At 44.6% G+C, this 18,639-nt stretch overlaps 1 protein-coding gene across 1 annotated transcript; it reads left to right on the top strand.

Annotated features, from left to right (window-relative positions):
* The first annotated feature begins 13,367 nt into the window (after nucleotides 1–13,367).
* On the top strand, nucleotides 13,368–13,745 carry LOC134846756 (uncharacterized). Its single transcript, XM_063864147.1, has one exon. The coding sequence runs from the start codon at nucleotides 13,368–13,370 to the stop codon at nucleotides 13,743–13,745; it is 378 nt and encodes a 125-aa protein (XP_063720217.1).
* Nucleotides 13,746–18,639: the final 4,894 nt, after the last annotated feature.

Raw genomic sequence — 18,639 nt, 5'->3', positions numbered from 1 at the left:
GGTAATACCAGCGACCGAGAAAGGCAAAACGTCTGGACCAGTTTCCGCAAAAACAACAGAAGCCAGACAAGACGAAGAGTAGGTCACACAAGGAGCAACGGACAACCAAGACAAACAAACTATGGAATCAAAAACAATTTCACTTGAGCTTGGCGACTTGATGGAAACAGGAGAGACAAGGACTGCTACGAAGGGGGAGCCTCAAACTCAATGAGGACGTCAGAGGACTCAGGGTCACATACGGGTGTACCACCGCATGCCATGACGTGGGCCAGCAATTGGGAAATGGTGAACAGAACGCTTGAAGCATTCGCAACAAAAAACTCAGACTCAAGTGACAGAGGCAGTGGCAAATCCCGGAAAACCTTCAAAAAACCTAAGGACTTCAAGGACGATTCAGATGGTTGCATTGATACCTGGGTTGAGGTAATGAGACTACCTCTAAAACAAGACAAGTTGAACGATGAGAAGCAGGCCTGCACGGCAATACTAAGCAACCTAGAGAAAAAAGCACTGAAGTGTGTGGTGGCAAAAAAGGAGGAGGAGCTGACACTGCAGACAAGATCTTCGAGATACTGTTGAATCGACTTGGATCGGGTATGAAGGGTCATCGGGCGATGATGAGGTTCGAAAAAAGAAGACAGAGAGATGACGAGTCGATTGATCGATTTCTGGATGATCTTGACAGATTGAGGAGGAGAAGCGATCCAGAGGAATTGACCAACGAAAGAAACTTTAGCATCGCTTCAAAGTTTATTGACAGAGTGAGGAGTGATGACTTGAGAACGATGTTGGCAACATATTACGCGCACTATTTCCAGAGGAGATAAGGCAAAAGTCAAAGGAGTATATGTTAATGAAACCAAAGAGGTACTCGTTCTCAGAAAACAGAAACTTGCGAGGGGGAAGCCAACAACAAAGGTGGTCATGGTACAAACCTAGAGTTGACATCGACAAACGAAGGTCATGCGCAAACTGCAGATCAGCGGACCATCACGTAGCGGGTTGTACATCATATAAGAAAGATATGAAAAGCTTGTGTTATGCGCCAGACGAATAAGACATGAGTCAAACTGAAGAACAAGAGTTTACAGTGGTTTGATCATCAAGATAGGCGCGAGGTGCTTTTTCTGCAACCATGAGAGCCATATCAGGATGGACTGTCCCCTGTTTTGGGAGGCAGTGAAGAATCATGGTCACCCGAAACATAAATTGCGATTGGCAGCGGTGCAGAACACAAGGAACAGACAAGCCGAAAATGACTTGCAGAGCAAAAAGGCAGCAAATGGTGAGTTACCTACGAAGACAATAAAGGCCTTAGCACAAGTCAAAGATGCCGTGGGGGCCAAGATAAGGAGTCCATTAGTGATAAATTATGAGAAAGCAGCTGCAGAGGCTATCAACAGAGTGAAGCAAGACTTGGCGACCAAAGAGATCGAGCAACGGTTAAAACATAATATAGAGAGACAAAAGATGATTGAGACACTCATGACGACGAGGCCAGAAACAGAGACCGGAGAAAACTTGGTGAACAGGGGTAATTGCAATACCTTGAAGATGGTGACCGGTAAATCATTTGGCATCACGAAGATTGGAGCGAGAATCATGTCAATAATCACAGTGGGCGGTCATGAAGTAACGAGAAACCTGAGTGAACAAAGGGATCAAACATTAATGCACATTGATGTATATGCGAATTACTTCAAAACAATAACACCGCAAACACCTTCTAGAGCACGAGAGTGGTGCCAAATCAATTCGCATTGACAATAGGTACACGGAAGCCTATGGTCCGCATGAGGTCATAATGAACATAGATGGAATAAACATCTTTACAACGACGATGATAACTTGTGATGAACATCAAACTGAACAAATCTATGTTGGCAGAGAAGAATTAAAGGTGAGATCCATTGGGCACTGAGCTATGCTGGAAGAGGATGCCATGCATCTGGGAACGGAAGCAGACGTATCGGCACACGTATTGGACATAAGGAAGGAAGGAAGACGCAACTGCGTGGGTTGTTGGACACGGGAGCCGTCTTAAATGTAATACCAATTGAAGTTTGGAGAAAAATGGGATTCCACAAAGACGACTTAATTGACTCAAGAATACGGCTGTCAGCAGCAAACAAGGGGGCACTTCGGGTTCTGGGTAGGACACCAATAATAGCCCTAATCCTCGGGAACACAATTTGTGGATGATGAGCTTTCTGGTGGTGGAGAATCTAGATGAGTCTGACCAATTCATTTAAGGCAGAGATTTCATCAGGAAATTTGATGTAACAATTGATCTTAACAATGCGATGTTCAGGATTCGGAACCCGGAAAGGAAGTACGCAATAAAACCAGTAATTTTGGTAATGGTGAAAAAAAATAAAGCTCCAGTTTTCATGAGTGGGAGGGTAGGGCTGAAAGCGAATGAGCTGAAAGCTGAAATAGTAAGTTTGCGGATGAAAAACTATGATGAACTAAGCGACAAAAAACAAGTATGTATAGTACCGAACCCAAACAGTCAAAGTGTTGCTACTTTAGGAAGATCCTTCTCGATAACCAAGAGTGGCCTCTGCGTCAGTGTCTTGATGAATACTCTTGACATACCAATCTCAATCCAGAGGGATAAAATTTGTATCTTGAGAAGATTGAAGAAAATAAAATGTTCATCAGGTCCTGTGAAGTCACTTAGGTCAGAGACAGACGATGGACTTTCGAGCTGTTCGATTTTTCCAGAAAGACCCACACTAGAGGATTTGGAAATGTATAAACCAGTATTACCAGAAATTGAACACTCCAGGGGAAAAGTAACAGACGAACAGCTCGAAGCCATCAAGGATGTTCTAGATAGGAGTCACGATGTTTTTTGAGACATAAGGCAGACATTGGGTGCTGCAACTTCGTTGAACAAGAAATATAGGTAGAAGAGTCGGCGGTACCCCACAGGGAGAGGGCGAGGCGTATGACCCCATACAAATCGGATGCATGTAGAAAAAAGATAGAGACCCTACTAGAATATGAGATGATAGAACGATCCAATTCACCGTGGGCGCGTGGAGTAGTGATGGCTAAAAAGAAAGGAGACCACCTTAGGTTCTGTTGTGGCTTTCGATATCTGAACTCCGTCACGGTGAAGGATGTCTGTCCCATACCTAGGGATAGATGAGAGTCTTTCAAAATTAGGCGATGCCAAATTTTTTAAAACTCATGATTTAGGTTTGGCTTTTTGGCAGGTACCACTGATGAAACTGGATAGGGACAAGTCTAGTTTTGCATGCGAGCTGGTATTGTTTCAATGGAAAAGGATGCCCTTTGTCATTTGCAATGCGACGGCCACCTGCCAACGACTGATGGCACAGGCGCTGACAAGCGCAACGAAGAAATTTGGCACTCTGGTAATGTGCAACCTAGATGACGTGGTGATTGCAACACCTACCCTGGAGTAAAAGAGAAAGGAGACCTGGAAGAATATAGTTATAAGATCTTGAGCCAGTTCTACAAGGAGAGAAAGGAATTACTCTATCACTCAGCTGATGGTGTGGTAGCCTGTAGGAGAAAAGACGAAGAAAAAATTCTACACAAGCATAACCTCATCATACTACCTCAGCTATACCAAACAGAAGTATTGTTCAGATCGCATGACGAAATAGGACTTCATGAGATAGACAAAGTACAAAAAAGAATACTACACAGATTTGATTCGCCAGGGCTGAGGAATGCTTGTGAAAGGTGGGTGAATGCATGTCTGTCGTGCTTGCAAGTGAAGGATTCTAGAAAAGTGAAGTTCCCTCTTAAGTCTGTGGAAAGCTCGGAGTTTAACGAGGTCGTACAAATAGACCTTCAGAAGATCTGCATGACTGACTCGTGATATAACCAGATACTAGTAATTATAGATCATTTCACGAAACTGGCCGAAGTGGTACCATGTCAGACGGCATTGGTGGAAGAAACTTGTGATCACTTAATAACGCACTGGATATCACGATATGGTTGTCCGATGACATTCCAGTCAGACAATGGGAAGGCATTCGTTGGGATCTGACAAAAGAACTAATGAGAAGATCCCACATTGCACAGGTCCATTCAACGGCCTACCATCCACAAACGATTGGATTATTGGAGAGACAGAACCAAACACTAGTGAATATGCTCCGGGTGTATTGCTCGAGATATATGACTGACTGGGACAAATATCTGCCGCAGGTGGTGGGGGCGTATAACAGCAAGCAACACTCAACAACAGGGATCAGTCCTTTCATGACGTTGACAGGTAGAGAGAGAGCGATGCCCCTGGCCTTCTTCTATCCGAAGTATGAGGTAAAGAAGACGTCGCCTGAAGCATATGTGAAGGAAGCAGTCAGGAGACAACAGGAGCTGAACGAGCTGTGCAGAAGGAACACAGCACAGGCGCAGATGACACAGCGGAAGAATTACGATGAGAAAATACTTCAAGCGAAGCCGTATGCTGTGACAATACGTCTGGGTGTTCCAGAACGTCTTATCTCCTAATGGGGCAAAGAAGCTATTGAAGAAATGGAGAGGGCCGTTCATGATAATGGGAGTGCACCAACAGGGACGTTTCTATCGCTTGAGTACAGGGCGTGCGGCGCACTACAAGAATCTGAAACTTCACGTCCCATCACCAGAAGACTGGTGCATACCACAAAACATGGAAGGACTCGAGTATCTACTGGTAGAGCCAGCATATGAGGTAAAAGAGAAAGGCACCAGAGAGAAGAATGATGGCAACGAGAACGTGAGCATGGATAACAACGAAAAGATTGAGGTAGATTTGAACAAAGAGACCTTCGCCGAGGGGTTTTGGAATGATCGCGAGAAAAACGAGGTACCAAATGGACGGAACCAGACTTACAAAAAGAGAACAGAAGAGGTGCGCGTAAAAAAACAGGCATGAGATACAACAGGTATGGTGATGACTTCCTGATCGACAAGATACAGCCTGACGAGATAGGAGAAGAGTTGGTGAACGTTGGTGAGCTAGTAGCCAATGAGGAGTGGCATATCATAAACGACATTGAGACTCATTGCAAGAAGATCACACAATGCCAGAGAGAGAATTGGACCTAGAACAAAGCGAGATAAAAAAAGGGAAAATACAAACCTGAGGATATTGGAATGGAAGCACAACCTGGAACAGGATGAGAAGGAAGCACAAAGCATTCAACAAATTGACGTATCTGCGAAGAAACATGTGAAATCAGATAAGCCGTTATTCAGTTGGACAACCACTGACCGCCCACTGGAAATACCACAGGATAACTTGAGCCACGTACCATCGACGGGGACGTTGACTCCGGGGAGTGGGGGTAGGACTTACCGACACTGAAAAATTAATGATAAAGAAGCTCAGGGAAGTGAGAGAGACCAACGGCCTAGAGCTGGACCGAAAGGGGGCTGAGCCTACCATTGGAAGAAATTTCAGGACGAAATTTGAAATTCCTACTGAGTATTCGAATAACATCCTGATCACAGACAGTGACGACCTCCTGTCAGACAAGACTAGCGCGATCTGCATAACAGCGGACATGAGCTTCAATACCAGACTGGAAGCCGACTTCAAAAAAGAATACCAGAATGTGGAGTTTCTGTTTAGGCAGAGACCAGGGTTGGGGGGAATGGCAGCACTCCCTCCCTCAGTTTCACAAGTTCCCGGTAAAAACCTGTGCTTTTTGGTAACGAGAGTCAGTGAGAGAAATATGATAGACCCCGAACAAGTGGCCTCTGCGTCAGTGTCTTGATGAATACTCTTGACAGACCAATCACAATCCAGAGGGGGAGGAAGCTGTGATACGCACTGCCCGTGAAAACTAGATATGAAATGATTGAAAATGTGAAAGAAAATGAAGTTCTTGAGTGCCCAAATCGTAGGGATAAAATTTGTATCTTGAGAAGGTTGAAGAAAAAAAAAGTTCATCAGGTCTTGTGAAGTCACTTAGGTCAGAGACAGACGATGGACTTTCGAGCTGTTCGATTTTTCCAGAAAGACCCACACTAGAGGATTTGGAAATGTATAAACCAGTATAAACCAGTACTTCAGCGAAGGGTCCCAGGAGAGTAACGAAGAGTACTAGGACAAAACCGATGGGTCCCAGGACAGTACCAAAGTGAGAGCGAAGGGTCCCAAGACCCTAGGGAAGGATCACAGAAATAGAGCGAAGGGTCCCAAGACCCAACCAAAAGATCCAAAGACCTGATCAACGGGTTTCATTACTTAGTCTAGTTTTACAACTCTAGGAGAGAAAAATTCGATTGGGTCTTAACAAAATATAGATTAGAAACTTTTTCTAATATTTTCAATTAGATTTTATATTACGAACTTGTATATATATATTAGAATTGTAGATGAAGAAAATTTTTTCAAAAAATCATGAAGAAATCAAGAACAGAGAGAAGAGGGATAGGATTTGAGCAAAATTAAACCTCGTCACAACAGAAACAAACACCATCAAATCCGAAAGTAATGAGAAAGAATATTTCAGTGAACATGGTCAATACAAGAAGCATAAAGGAACAGAAAGCCAAGGAGAAAGTGACGGAAGAACCGACTGTACCGGCTAGAGAAACTGATCTTGAGACACCAGATCAGAGTATAGACGGGGCGGGAAGAAATACCACGGAATCAACACCGATGCCGAATGTAGAAGAACAAGAGAAGAAGACAATACGGTTCTCACCAATAGGCAATAAAGACGAAACCACAAACAACACGCTGGAAACGATGGATGACGATTTTCAAACAAAAAGAACGTCGTTCACAGAGAGGATTGCAGCGATGGTCGGAATGAAATCAAAAGAGAAATAGGAGGTAATACCAGCGACCGAGAAAGGCAAAACGTCTGGACCAGTTTCCGCAAAAACAACAGAAGCCAGACAAGACGAAGAGTAGGTCACACAAGGAGCAACGGAAAACCAAGACAAACAAACTATGGAATCAAAAACAATTTCACTTGAGCTTGGCGACTTGATGGAAAAGTTGGAACAAATCGATAAAAAGCTTAAATGCAGCGAAGAAGACCGACAAAGGCTGAAAAAGGAAGTACGACACAATAAGGATGAGAATCTAGACAACTAATATGTCCTGGCAAGGGTGACGGAAGAGAAGGTGCAGCAGATGGCGAACAAATTAAAAACGACCGACAAAGAGCGAGAGAAACATATCAAGGTATATATGGAGGAAATGAAGCAGAGCTACGACACCGTGAGTGAAAAACTGTGGAATCTAGAAAGCAGAACAAGCAGAAAGTTCAAATTGGATGTACTCTTGAGAAATTCCATAGCCCAAGATAAATTAGTGGTGGAAAAACCATCCGGAACTAGAGTCGGTTTCGTGGAACCACAACAAAAGAAACGGGAATGTACACCGTTACCCTGGATCGATTGCACCATGGCGTCAGGAGAGAAGAGGACTGCTACGAAAGGGGAGCCTCAAACTCAACGAGGACCTCAGAGGACTCAGGGTCAAATACGGGTGTACCACCGCATGCCATGACGTGGGCCAGTAATTGGGAAATGGTGAACAGAACGCTTGAAGCATTCGCAACAAAAAACTCAGACTCAAGTGACAGAGGCAGTGGCAAATCCCGGAAAACCTTCAAAAAACCTAAGGACTTCAAGGACAATTCAGATGGTTGCATTGATACCTGGGTTGAGGTAATGAGACTACCTCTAAAACAAGACAAGTTGAACGATGAGAAGCAGGCCTGCACGGCAATACTAAGCAACCTAGAGAGAAAAGCACTGAAGTGTGTGGTGGCAAAAAAGGAGGAGGAGCTGACACTGCAGACAAGATCTTCGAGATACTGTTGAATCGACTTGGATCGGGTATGAAGGGTCATGAGGCGTTGATGAGGTTCGAAAAAAGAAGACAGAGAGATGACGAGTCGATTGATCGATTTCTGGATGATCTTGACAGATTGAGGAGGAGAAGCGATCCAGAGGAATTGACCAACGAAAGAAACTTTAGCATCGCTTCAAAGTTTATCAACAGAGTGAGGAGTGATGACTTGAGAACGATGTTGGCAACATATTACGCGCACTATTTCCAGAGGAGATAAGGCAAAAGTCAAAGGAGTATATGTTAATGAAACCAAAGAGTTACTCGTTCTCAGAAAACAGAAACTTGCGAGGCGGAAGCCAACAACAAAGGTCGTCATGGTACAAAGCTGGAGTTGACATCGACAAACGAAGGTCATGCGTAAACTGCGGATCAGCGGACCATCACGTAGCGGGTTGTACATCATATAAGAAAGGTATGAAAATCTTGTGTTATGCGCCAGACGAATAAGACATGAGTCAAACTGAAGAACAAGAGTTTACAGTGGTTTGATCATCAAGATAGGCGCGAGGTGCTTTTTCTGCAACCATGAGAGCCATATCAGGATGGACTGTCCCCTGTTTTGGGAGGCAGTGAAGAATCATGGTCACCCGAAACTTAAATTGCGATTGGCAGCGGTGCAGAACACAAGGAACAGACAAGCCGAAAATGACTTGCAGAGCAAAAAGGCAGCAAATGGTGAGTTACCTACGAAGACAATAAAGGCCTTAGCACAAGTCAAAGATGCCGTGGGGGCCGAGATAAGGAGTCCATTAGTGATAAATTATGAGAAAGCAGCTGCAGAGGCTATCAACAGAGTGAAGCAAGACTTGGCGACCAAAGAGATCGAGCAACGGTTAAAACATAATATAGAGAGACAAAAGATGATTGAGACACTCATGACGACGAGGCCAGAAACAGAGACCGGAGAAAACTTGGTGAACAGGGGTAATTGCAATACCTTGAAGATGGTGACCGGTAAACCATTTGGCATCACGAAGATTGGAGCGAGAATCATGTCAATAATCACAGTGGGCGGTCATGAAGTAACGAGAAACCTGAAGGAAAGGAAGTACGCAATAAAACCAGTAATTTTGATAATGGTGAAAGAAAATAAGGCTCCAGTTTTCTTGAGTGGGAGGGTAGGGCTGAAAGCGAATGAGTCGGAAATAGTAAATTTGCGGATGAAAAACTATGATGAACTAAGCGACAAAAAACAAGTATGTATAGTACCGAACCCAAACAGTCAAAGTGTTGCTACTTTAGGAAGATCCTTCTTGATAACCAAGAGTGGCCTCTGCGTCAGTGTCTTGATGAATACTCTTGACATACCAATCACAATCCAGAGGGGAAGGAAGCTGTGATACGCACTGCCCGTGAAAACTAGATATGAAATGATTGAAAATGTGAAAGAAAATGAAGTTCTTGATTGCCCGAATCATAGGGATAAAATTTGTATCTTGAGAAGATTGAAGAAAATAAAATGTTCATCAGGTCCTGTGAAGTCACTTAGGTCAGAGACAGACGTTGGACCTTCGAGCTGTTCGATTTTTCCAGAAAGACCCACACTTGAGAAATTGGAAATGGATAAACCAGTATTATCAGAAATTGAACACTCCAGGGGAAAAGTAACAGACGAACAGCTCGAAGCCATCAAGGATGTTCTAGATAGGAGTCGCGATGTTTTTTGAGACATAAGGCAAACATTGGGTGCTGCAACTTCGTTGAACAAGAAATAGAGGTAGAAGAGTCGGCGGTACCCCACAGGGAGAGGGCGAGGCGTATGACCCCATACAAATCGGATGCATGTAGAAAAATGCTAGAGACCCTACTAGAATATGAGATGATAGAACGATCCAATTCACCATGGGCGTGTGGAGTAGTGATGGCTAAAAAGAAAGGAGGCCACCTTAGGTTCTGTTGTGGCTTTCGATATCTGAACTCCGTCACGGTGAAGGATGTCTGTCCCATACCTAGGGATAGATGAGAGTCTTTCAAAATTAGGCGATGCCAAATTTTTTAAAACTCATGATTTAGGTTCGGCTTTTTGGCAGGTACCACTGATGAAACTGGATAGGGACAAGTCTAGTTTTGCATGCGAGCTGGTATTGTTTCAATGGAAAAGGATGCCCTTTGTCATTTGCAATGCGACGGCCACCTGCCAACGACTTTTTGCACTCTGCGAAGAAATTTGGCACTCTGGTAATGTGCAACCTAGATGACGTGGTGATTGCAACACCTACCCTGGAGTAAAAGAGAAAGGAGACCTGGAAGAAAATAGTTATAAGATCTTGAGCCAGTTCTACAAGGAGAGAAAGGAATTACTCTATCACTCAGCTGATGGTGTGGTAGCCTGTCGGAGAAAAGACGAAGAAAAAATTCTACACAAGCATAACCTCTTCATACTACCTCAGCTATACCAAACGGAAGTATTGTTCAGATCGCATGACCAAATAGGACTTCATGAGAAAGACAAAGTACAAAAAAGAATACTACACAGATTTGATTGGCCAGGGCTGAGGAATGCTTGTGAAAGGTGGGTGAATGCATGTCTGTCGTGCTTGCAAGTGAAGGATTCTAGAAAAGTGAAGTTACCTCTTAAGTCTGTGGAAAGCTCGGAGTTTAACGAGGTCGTACAAATAGACCTTCAGAAGATCTGCATGACTGACTCGTGATATAACCAGATACTAGTAATTATAGATCATTTCACGAAACTGGCCGAAGTGGTACCATGTCAGACGGCATCGGTGGAAGAAACTTGTGATCACTTAATAACGCACTGGATATCACGATATGGTTGTCCGATGACATTCCAGTCAGACAATGGGAAGGCATTCGTTGGGATCTGACAATTGAACTAATGAGAAGATCCCACATTGCACAGGTCCATTCAACGGCCTACCATCCACAAACGATTGGATTAGTGGAGAGACAGAACCAAACACTAGTGAATATGCCCCGGGTGTATTGCTCGAGATATATGACTGACTGGGACAAATATCTGCCGCAGGTGGTGGGGGCGTATAACAGCAAGCAACACTCAACAACGGGGATCAGTCCTTTCATGACGTTGACAGGTAGAGAGAGAGCGATGCCCCTGGCCTTCTTCTATCCGAAGTATGAGGTAAAGAAGACGTCGCCTGAAGCATATGTGAAGGAAGCAGTCAGGAGACAACAGGAGCTGAACGAGCTGTGCAGAAGGAAAACAGCACAGGCGCAGATGACACAGCGGAAGAATTGCGATGAGAAAATACTTCAAGCGAAGCCGTATGCTGTGACAATACGTCTGGGTGTTCCAGAACGTCTTATCTCCTAATGGGGCAAAGAAGCTATTGAAGAAATGGAGAGGGCCGTTCATGATAATGGGAGTGCACCAACAGGGACGTTTCTATCGCTTGAGTACAGGGCGTGCGGCGCACTACAAGAATCTGAAACTTCACGTCCCATCACCAGAAGACTGGTGCATACCACAAAACATGGAAGGACTCGAGTATCTACTGGTAGAGCCAGCATATGAGGTAAAAGAGAAAGGCACCAGAGAGAAGAATGATGGCAACGAGAACGTGAGCATGGATAACAACGAAAAGATTGAGGTAGATTTGAACGAAGAGACCTTCGCCGAGGGGTTTTGGAATGATCGCGAGCAAAACGAGGTACCAAAATGGACGGAACCAGACTTACAAAAAGAGAACAGAAGAGGTGCGCGTAAAAAAACAGGCATGAGATACAACAGGTATGGTGATGACTTCCTGATCGACAAGATACAGCCTGACGAGATAGGAGAAGAGTTGGTGAACGTTGGTGAGCTAGTAGCCAATGAGGAATGGCATATCATAAACGACATTGAGCACTCATTGCAAGAAGATCACACAATGCCAGAGAGAGAATTGGGTCTAGAACAAAGCGAGATTAAAAGAAGGTAAAATACAAACCTGAGGATATTGGAATGGAAGCACAACATGGAACAGGACGAGAAGGAAGCACAAAGCATTCAACAAGTTGACGTATCTGCGAAGAAACATGTGAAATTAGATAAGCCGTTATTCAGTTGGACAGCCACTGACCGCCCACTGGAAATACCACAGGATAACTTGAGCCACGTACCGGGACGTTGACTCCGGGGAGTGGGGGTAGGACTTACCGACACTGAAAAATTAATGATAAAGAAGCTCAGGGAAGTGAGAGAGACCAACGGCCTGGAGCTGGACCGAAAGGGGGCTGAGCCTACCATTGGAAGAAATTTCAGGACGAAATTTGAAATTCCTACTGAGTTTTTGAATAACATCCTGATCACAGACAGTGACGACCTCCTGTCAGACAAGACTAGCGCGATCTGCATAACAGCGGACATGAGCTTCAATACCAGACTGGAAGCCGACTTCAAAAAAGAATACCAGAATGTGGAGTTTCTGTTCAGGCAGAGACCAGGGTTGGGGGGAATGGCAGCACTCCCTCCCTCAGTTTCACAAGTTCCCGGTAAAAACCTGTGCTTTTTGGTAACGAGAGTCAGTGAGAGAAATATGATAGACCCCGAACAAGTGGCCTCTGCGTCAGTGTCTTGATGAATACTCTTGACAGACCAATCACAATCCAGAGGGGGAGGAAGCTGTGATACGCACTGCCCGTGAAAACTAGATATGAAATGATTGAAAATGTGAAAGAAAATGAAGTTCTTGAGTGCCCAAATCATAGGGATAAAATTTGTATCTTGAGACGGTTGAAGAAAAAAAAATAATGTTTATCAGGTCTTGTGAAGTCACTTAGGTCAGAGACAGACGATGGACCTTCGAGCTGTTCGATTTTTCCAGAAAGACCCACACTAGAGGATTTGGAAATGTATAAACCAGTATTACCAGAAATTGAACACTCCAGGGGAAAAGTAACAGACGAACAGCTCGAAGCCATCAAGGATGTTCTAGATGGGAATCAGGATGTTTTTTCGAGACATAAGGCAGACATTGGATGCTGCAACTTCGTTGAACATGAAATAGAGGTAGAAGAGGTCGGCGGTACCCCACAGGGAGAGGGCGAAGCGTATGACCCCATACAAATCGGATGCATGTAGAAAAAAGATAGAGACTCTACTAGAGTATGACATGATAGAACCATCCAAATCACCGTGGGCGTGTGGAGTAGTGATGGCTAAATAGAAAGGAGACCACCTTAGGCTTTGTTGTGGCGTTCGATATCTGAACTCCGTCACGGTGAAGGATGCCTATACCATACCTAAGATAGATGAGAGTCTTTCAAAATTAGTCGATGCCAAATTTTTTACAACTCTTGATCTAGAATCGACTTTTTGGCAGGTACCACTGAGGAAACTGGATAGGGACAAGACTGGTTTTGCATGCGAGCTGGTATTGTTTCAATGGAAAAGGATGCCCTTTGTCATTTGCAATGCGACAGCGACCTTCCAACGACTGATGGCACAGGCGCTGACAAGCGTAACGAAGAAATACGGCACTCTGGTAATGTGCAACGTACATGACGTGGTGATTGCAACACCTACCCTGGAGGACCACATGAGGTATTCGCTTGCATGAAGAGAGCAGGACTGAAATGCAAGCCATCGAAGTGTGAGATTCTCAAGGACTCGATTAAATACCTGGGGAGAATGGTGGACAAACATGGCATTAGACTTAGACCAGATCCAGACGCGGTAGAGGCAGTGTTGACTTGGAAATCACCGAAAACAGAACACCAGTTGATGAGCTTCTTGGGTTTCGCAAACTACTACAGGGAGTTCATCAAGGGCTATGCGGATAAAGTATATCCAATACAACAACTCTTGAGGCACAAGGGAAAGAAATTCACGTGGAACAACGCGGCTGAAGTGTCATTTCAGAGAATAGAGAAAGAACTTTGTGAAGCACCTGTGCTAGGCATGCCGACAGAGAATAGAGAAAGAAATGCGTGAAGCACCTGTGCTAGGCATGCCGAAAGGGATGTACGTGCTGAAAACTGATGCATTGGTAGTAGCGATCTCGGGCATACTCCGTCGAGAACAGAAATGGAACGGAAAAACAGTGTTGAGACCAATCACCTACGGGAGCAAAGTCTTGAGTGATACGGAAAAGAAGTACGGAGCACCCAAAGCGGAGATGTTTGCGGTCGTCACTTTTGTCGAACAATACAGGACATACTTGGGTAGCGAACCATTCAAGCTGCGGGTCGACAACAGAGCACTCAGCTGGTTGAAAACGTACTCAATGGACCAGAATTACATCGGGAGATGGATAGCGCGGGTGGATGATTACAATATGATCATTGATCACAGAACGAGAGATAAGCGCCAAAATGCTGACAGCTTGAGCAGGAAGACGGAATTCTACGAGAGCCAAGAGAAAAGGAAGGCTGATAGACCGGAGATCGAAGATGGGTTTTCTTTTAGGGACAAGGAATTACATGACACCCTACCACCCACAAGATGGCTAGACAAGTCAAGAAAACCGATAGAGGACCATCCCGATTTACCAACTGAACTTGAGGCGAAAGAAATTCTGAAACGAAGTTTAGGGATGCCAATGGAAATAATGCTCAAGTCCAAGATAGTGGGGGAAACACTGAAGGCAAAAGGCTACGACTTCGACAAAGAGGAAACAGGAAAGGTAACGGTAGGAGAGGAACTAAGGAAACTACTCGAGAGACTAGCAGATGACAAACTTGTGATCCCAGAAGGTGGTAAAGACAGACCGGAAGTCAATATCTTGAAAAGAGGGGAACTGAAACATGACGGAGACTTGATGAAGAGCAAAGAGGTTGTGCGGGCACTAGTTGAGAGAATCCCGGAGGAATTACTCAGGCGGACGACGATACGAAATAAGAGAGTGACGTTCAAGGAGGAAGTTGAACATCTGGGACCAGATCAAGAGTCTGTGGAGTGGCCGCCACGAGGGAGAGATGGCGAGAAAGAAAAAATGTCCGGGGAGTCGGAAGAATGAGATGATGTTTCGGAGGAGAGTGCCGATGAGCAAGACAGTCTCTGCACAAAACTGCCTGAAGAAAAAATGAGGTACCACGACAGGAAGTTGCAAACAGATCCGTCGTCAGGGAAGTACAACCTGGATCATGATGACGCGTATGGACGGAAAGAACTTGAAAAGATAGCAGTGCGAAGGAAACCATTCAGAGAGCTATCTTGCAATTCGAACATCAGAACGAATCTAATACCAGAGGACGACAGAAAGATTTTGAGAAAGATAGTTTGTGTGCAGCTCAAAGACGGCATCCACAATCCTGGAGAGCTGAACGGTCAAATGATGGCATTGGAGGAGCACGTCAAGGCGAGGTTCAGGCTGTCAGATCTGATACGAGCACAGAAGAAAGATATAAGGACGAGTAACCTCTCGAAATGGATTCGGACGGCAGTAAAAGAGAAAGGAGACCTGGAAGAAAATAGTTATAAGATCTTGAGCCAGTTCTACAAGGAGAGAAAGGAATTACTCTATCACTCAGCTGATGGTGTGGTAGCCTGTCGGAGAAAAGACGAAGAAAAAATTCTACACAAGCATAACCTCTTCATACTACCTCAGCTATACCAAACAGAAGTATTGTTCAGATCGCATGACCAAATAGGACTTCATGAGAAGGACAAAGTACAAAAAATAATACTACACAGATTTGATTGGCCAGGGCTGAGGAATACTTGTGAAAGGTGGGTGAATGCATGTCTGTCGTGCTTGCAAGTGAAGGATTCTAGAAAAGTGAAGTTACCTCTTAAGTCTGTGGAAAGCTCGGAGTTTAACGAGGTCGTACAAATAGACCTTCAGAAGATCTGCATGACTGACTCGTGATATAACCAGATACTAGTAATTATAGATCATTTCACGAAACTTGCCGAAGTAGTACCATGTCAGACGGCATCGGTGGAAGAAATTTGTGATCATTTAATAACGCACTGGATATCACGATATGGTTGTCCGATGACATTCCAGTCGGTCAATGGGAAGGCATTCGTTGGGATTGGACAAAAGAACTAATGAGAAGATCTCACATTGCACAGGTACATTCAACGACAAAACAGAACGCTAGTGAATATGCTCCGGGTGTATTGCTCGAGATATATGACTGACTGGGACAAATATCTGCCGCAGGTGGTGTGGGCGTTTAACAGCAAGCAACACTCATCAACGGTGATCAGTCCTTTCATTACGTTGACAGGTAGAGAGAGAGAGCGATGCCCCTGGCCTTCTTCAATCCGAAGTATGAGGTAAAGAAGACGTCGCCTCAAGCATATGTGAAGGAAACAGACAGGAGACAACAGGAGCTGAACGAGCTGTGCAGAAGGAACACAGCGCATGCGCAGATGAGACAGCGGAAGAAGTACGATGACAAAATACTTCAAGCGAAGCCGTATGCTGTAGGACAATACGTCTGGGTGTTCCAGAACGTCATACCTCCTAATGGGGCAAAGAAGCTATTGAAGAAATGGAGAGGGCCGTTCATGATAATGGGAGTGCACTAACAAGGACGTTTCTATCGCTTGAGTACAGGGCGTGCGGCGCACTATGAGAATCTGAAACCTCACGTCCCATCACCAGAAGACTGGTGCGTAACCACAAAACATGGAAGGACTCGAGTATCTACTGGTAGAGCCAGCATGTGAGGTAAACGAGAAAGGCACCAGAGAAAAGAATGATGGCAACGAGAACGTGAGCATGGATAACAACGAAAAGATAGAGGTAGATTCGGACGAAGTGTCCTTGGCCAAGGAGGATTGGAATGATCGATAACAAAACGAGGTACCAAAATGGACGGAACCAGACTTACAAAAAGAGAACACAAGAGGTGCGCGTAAGAAAACAGGCATGAGATACAACAGGTATGGTGATGACTTCCTGATCGACAAGATACAGCCTGACGAGATAGGAGAAAAATTCGTGAACGTGGGTGAGCTAGTAGCCAATGAGAAGTGGCAGATCATAAACGACATTGAGCACTCATTGCAAGAAGATCACGCAATGCCAGAGAGAGAATTAGACCTAGAACAAAGCGAGATTGAAAGAAGGGAAAATACAAACCTGAGGATATTGGAATGGAAGCACAACCTGGAACAGGACGAGAAGGAAGCACAAAGCATTCAACAAATTGACGTATCTGCGAAGAAACATGTGAAATCAGATAAGCCGTTATTCAGTTGGACAGCCACTGACCGCCCACTGGAAATACCACAGGATAACTTGAGCCACGTACCATTGACGGGGACGTCGAATCCGGGGAGTGGGGGTAGGACTTACCGACACTGAAAAATTAATGATAAAGAAGCTCAGGGAAGTGAGAGAGACCAACGGCCTGGAGCTGGACCGAAAGGGGGCTGAGCCTACCATTGGAAGAAATTTCAAGACGAAGTTTGAATTTCCTAATGAGTATTCGGATAACATCCTGATCACAGACAGTGACGACCTCCTGTCAGATAAGACTAGCGCGATCTGCATAACAGCGGACATGAGCTTCAATACCAGACCGGAAGCCGACTTCAAAAAAGAATACCAGAATGTGGAATTTCTGTCCAGGCAGAGACCAGGGTTGGGGTGAATGGCAGCACTCCCTCCCTCAGTTTCACAAGTTCCCGGTAAAAACCTGTGCTTTTTGGTATCGAGAGTCAGTGAGAGAAATATGAGAGACCCCGAACATGTGGTAATAGCACTAACGAGGTTGAGAGATTTTCTGGTCAAAGAAGCATACGCGAGGTTTCAATACCGGTCTACGATCCGAACAGATGGAGATTGAACCCTAAGGAACTTTCCGCTATCCTACACGTGGTCTTTGCGGAAATGAAAATAATGGTACACATACACAAGAAGTATTACTTGAGTGTCGCCTGAGCTTGGGGTGAATGTGAGGGTCTTGAGTTAGGGGAAACAAGGGTGTTGAGCTAGGTAAGAGGGGGAACACGAATCAGGCAAATGAGTTTTAATGTTATTGGATTGCTAATTGAATCTTATAAAGGATTGATGGTGCTAAAACATAAATTGAATTTGCACGTTTTTAACGTCTAAATTAAATTATTTGATTGGAGTTAATAGGATAATGTTTTTAAGGTATTGATGGGGGAGGTCTAGGTTAGACACGAGTGGGATTATCTATATTTAAAACTGAATTATATTTTCAGGCTGATTTGAAAATTGAAACGACAACTAAATCACAGTTGGTCGAACGAGAGAAAGAAAAAACATTGAACAGTTCTTCATTGATTGTGCCAGAGGAAGATATTTCTTGAGTATTAATCTCGGAGAGGTATTTCTTGAGTAATAATCTGGGAAAGGTATTTCTTGAGTTTGGTTAGGTAAGGTAGTTCTTGATTTTGGTTGTTCGTGATATTTCGTGAGATAAAGAAAAGCAGCAATGGCAGATCGATTCTGGAAATCTGTTCCAGCGGTGTTCAGGAGACCCGCAATCGACTAGTTACACAAGCGCTTGAGGGACCTCGACTACACGCAAGTGGATGAGAGGCTCGCGGTTATGCTCAATGCCATCCTGCAACTGGAAGCGCAAGGGGAGTGCAAGGAGTCAGCGACTGAAACCGTGCTGATGTTGGGTTACACCTCGGAAGGAATCGCGAATCAGGAGCAGCTTAGACAGCTATCCTGGAACGTGGACAGAGGCGTGAGAGGATTTGATCTTGCGAGGAATCCTGGCTTGAGTAACACCACTGAGTATGATGCGGGGGAATTTCCCCTTCTGACCAGTTCACCAGCAGGAGCCGAGACACAATCCACAAGCAAACCACTATCAATGTTCCGGTCACAACAAAGAGAATAGTCATATCCAGATCTCAGCAGCATGAAGAGAGAGTTGAAAGGGCCTAAAGG

The sequence above is a fragment of the Symsagittifera roscoffensis genome, chromosome 5 (assembly GCF_963678635.1).
Source record: "Symsagittifera roscoffensis chromosome 5, txSymRosc1.1, whole genome shotgun sequence".
NCBI classification, from domain to species: Eukaryota; Metazoa; Xenacoelomorpha; order Acoela; family Convolutidae; genus Symsagittifera; species Symsagittifera roscoffensis.
This window is presented reverse-complemented; position numbering and strand designations above follow the sequence as displayed.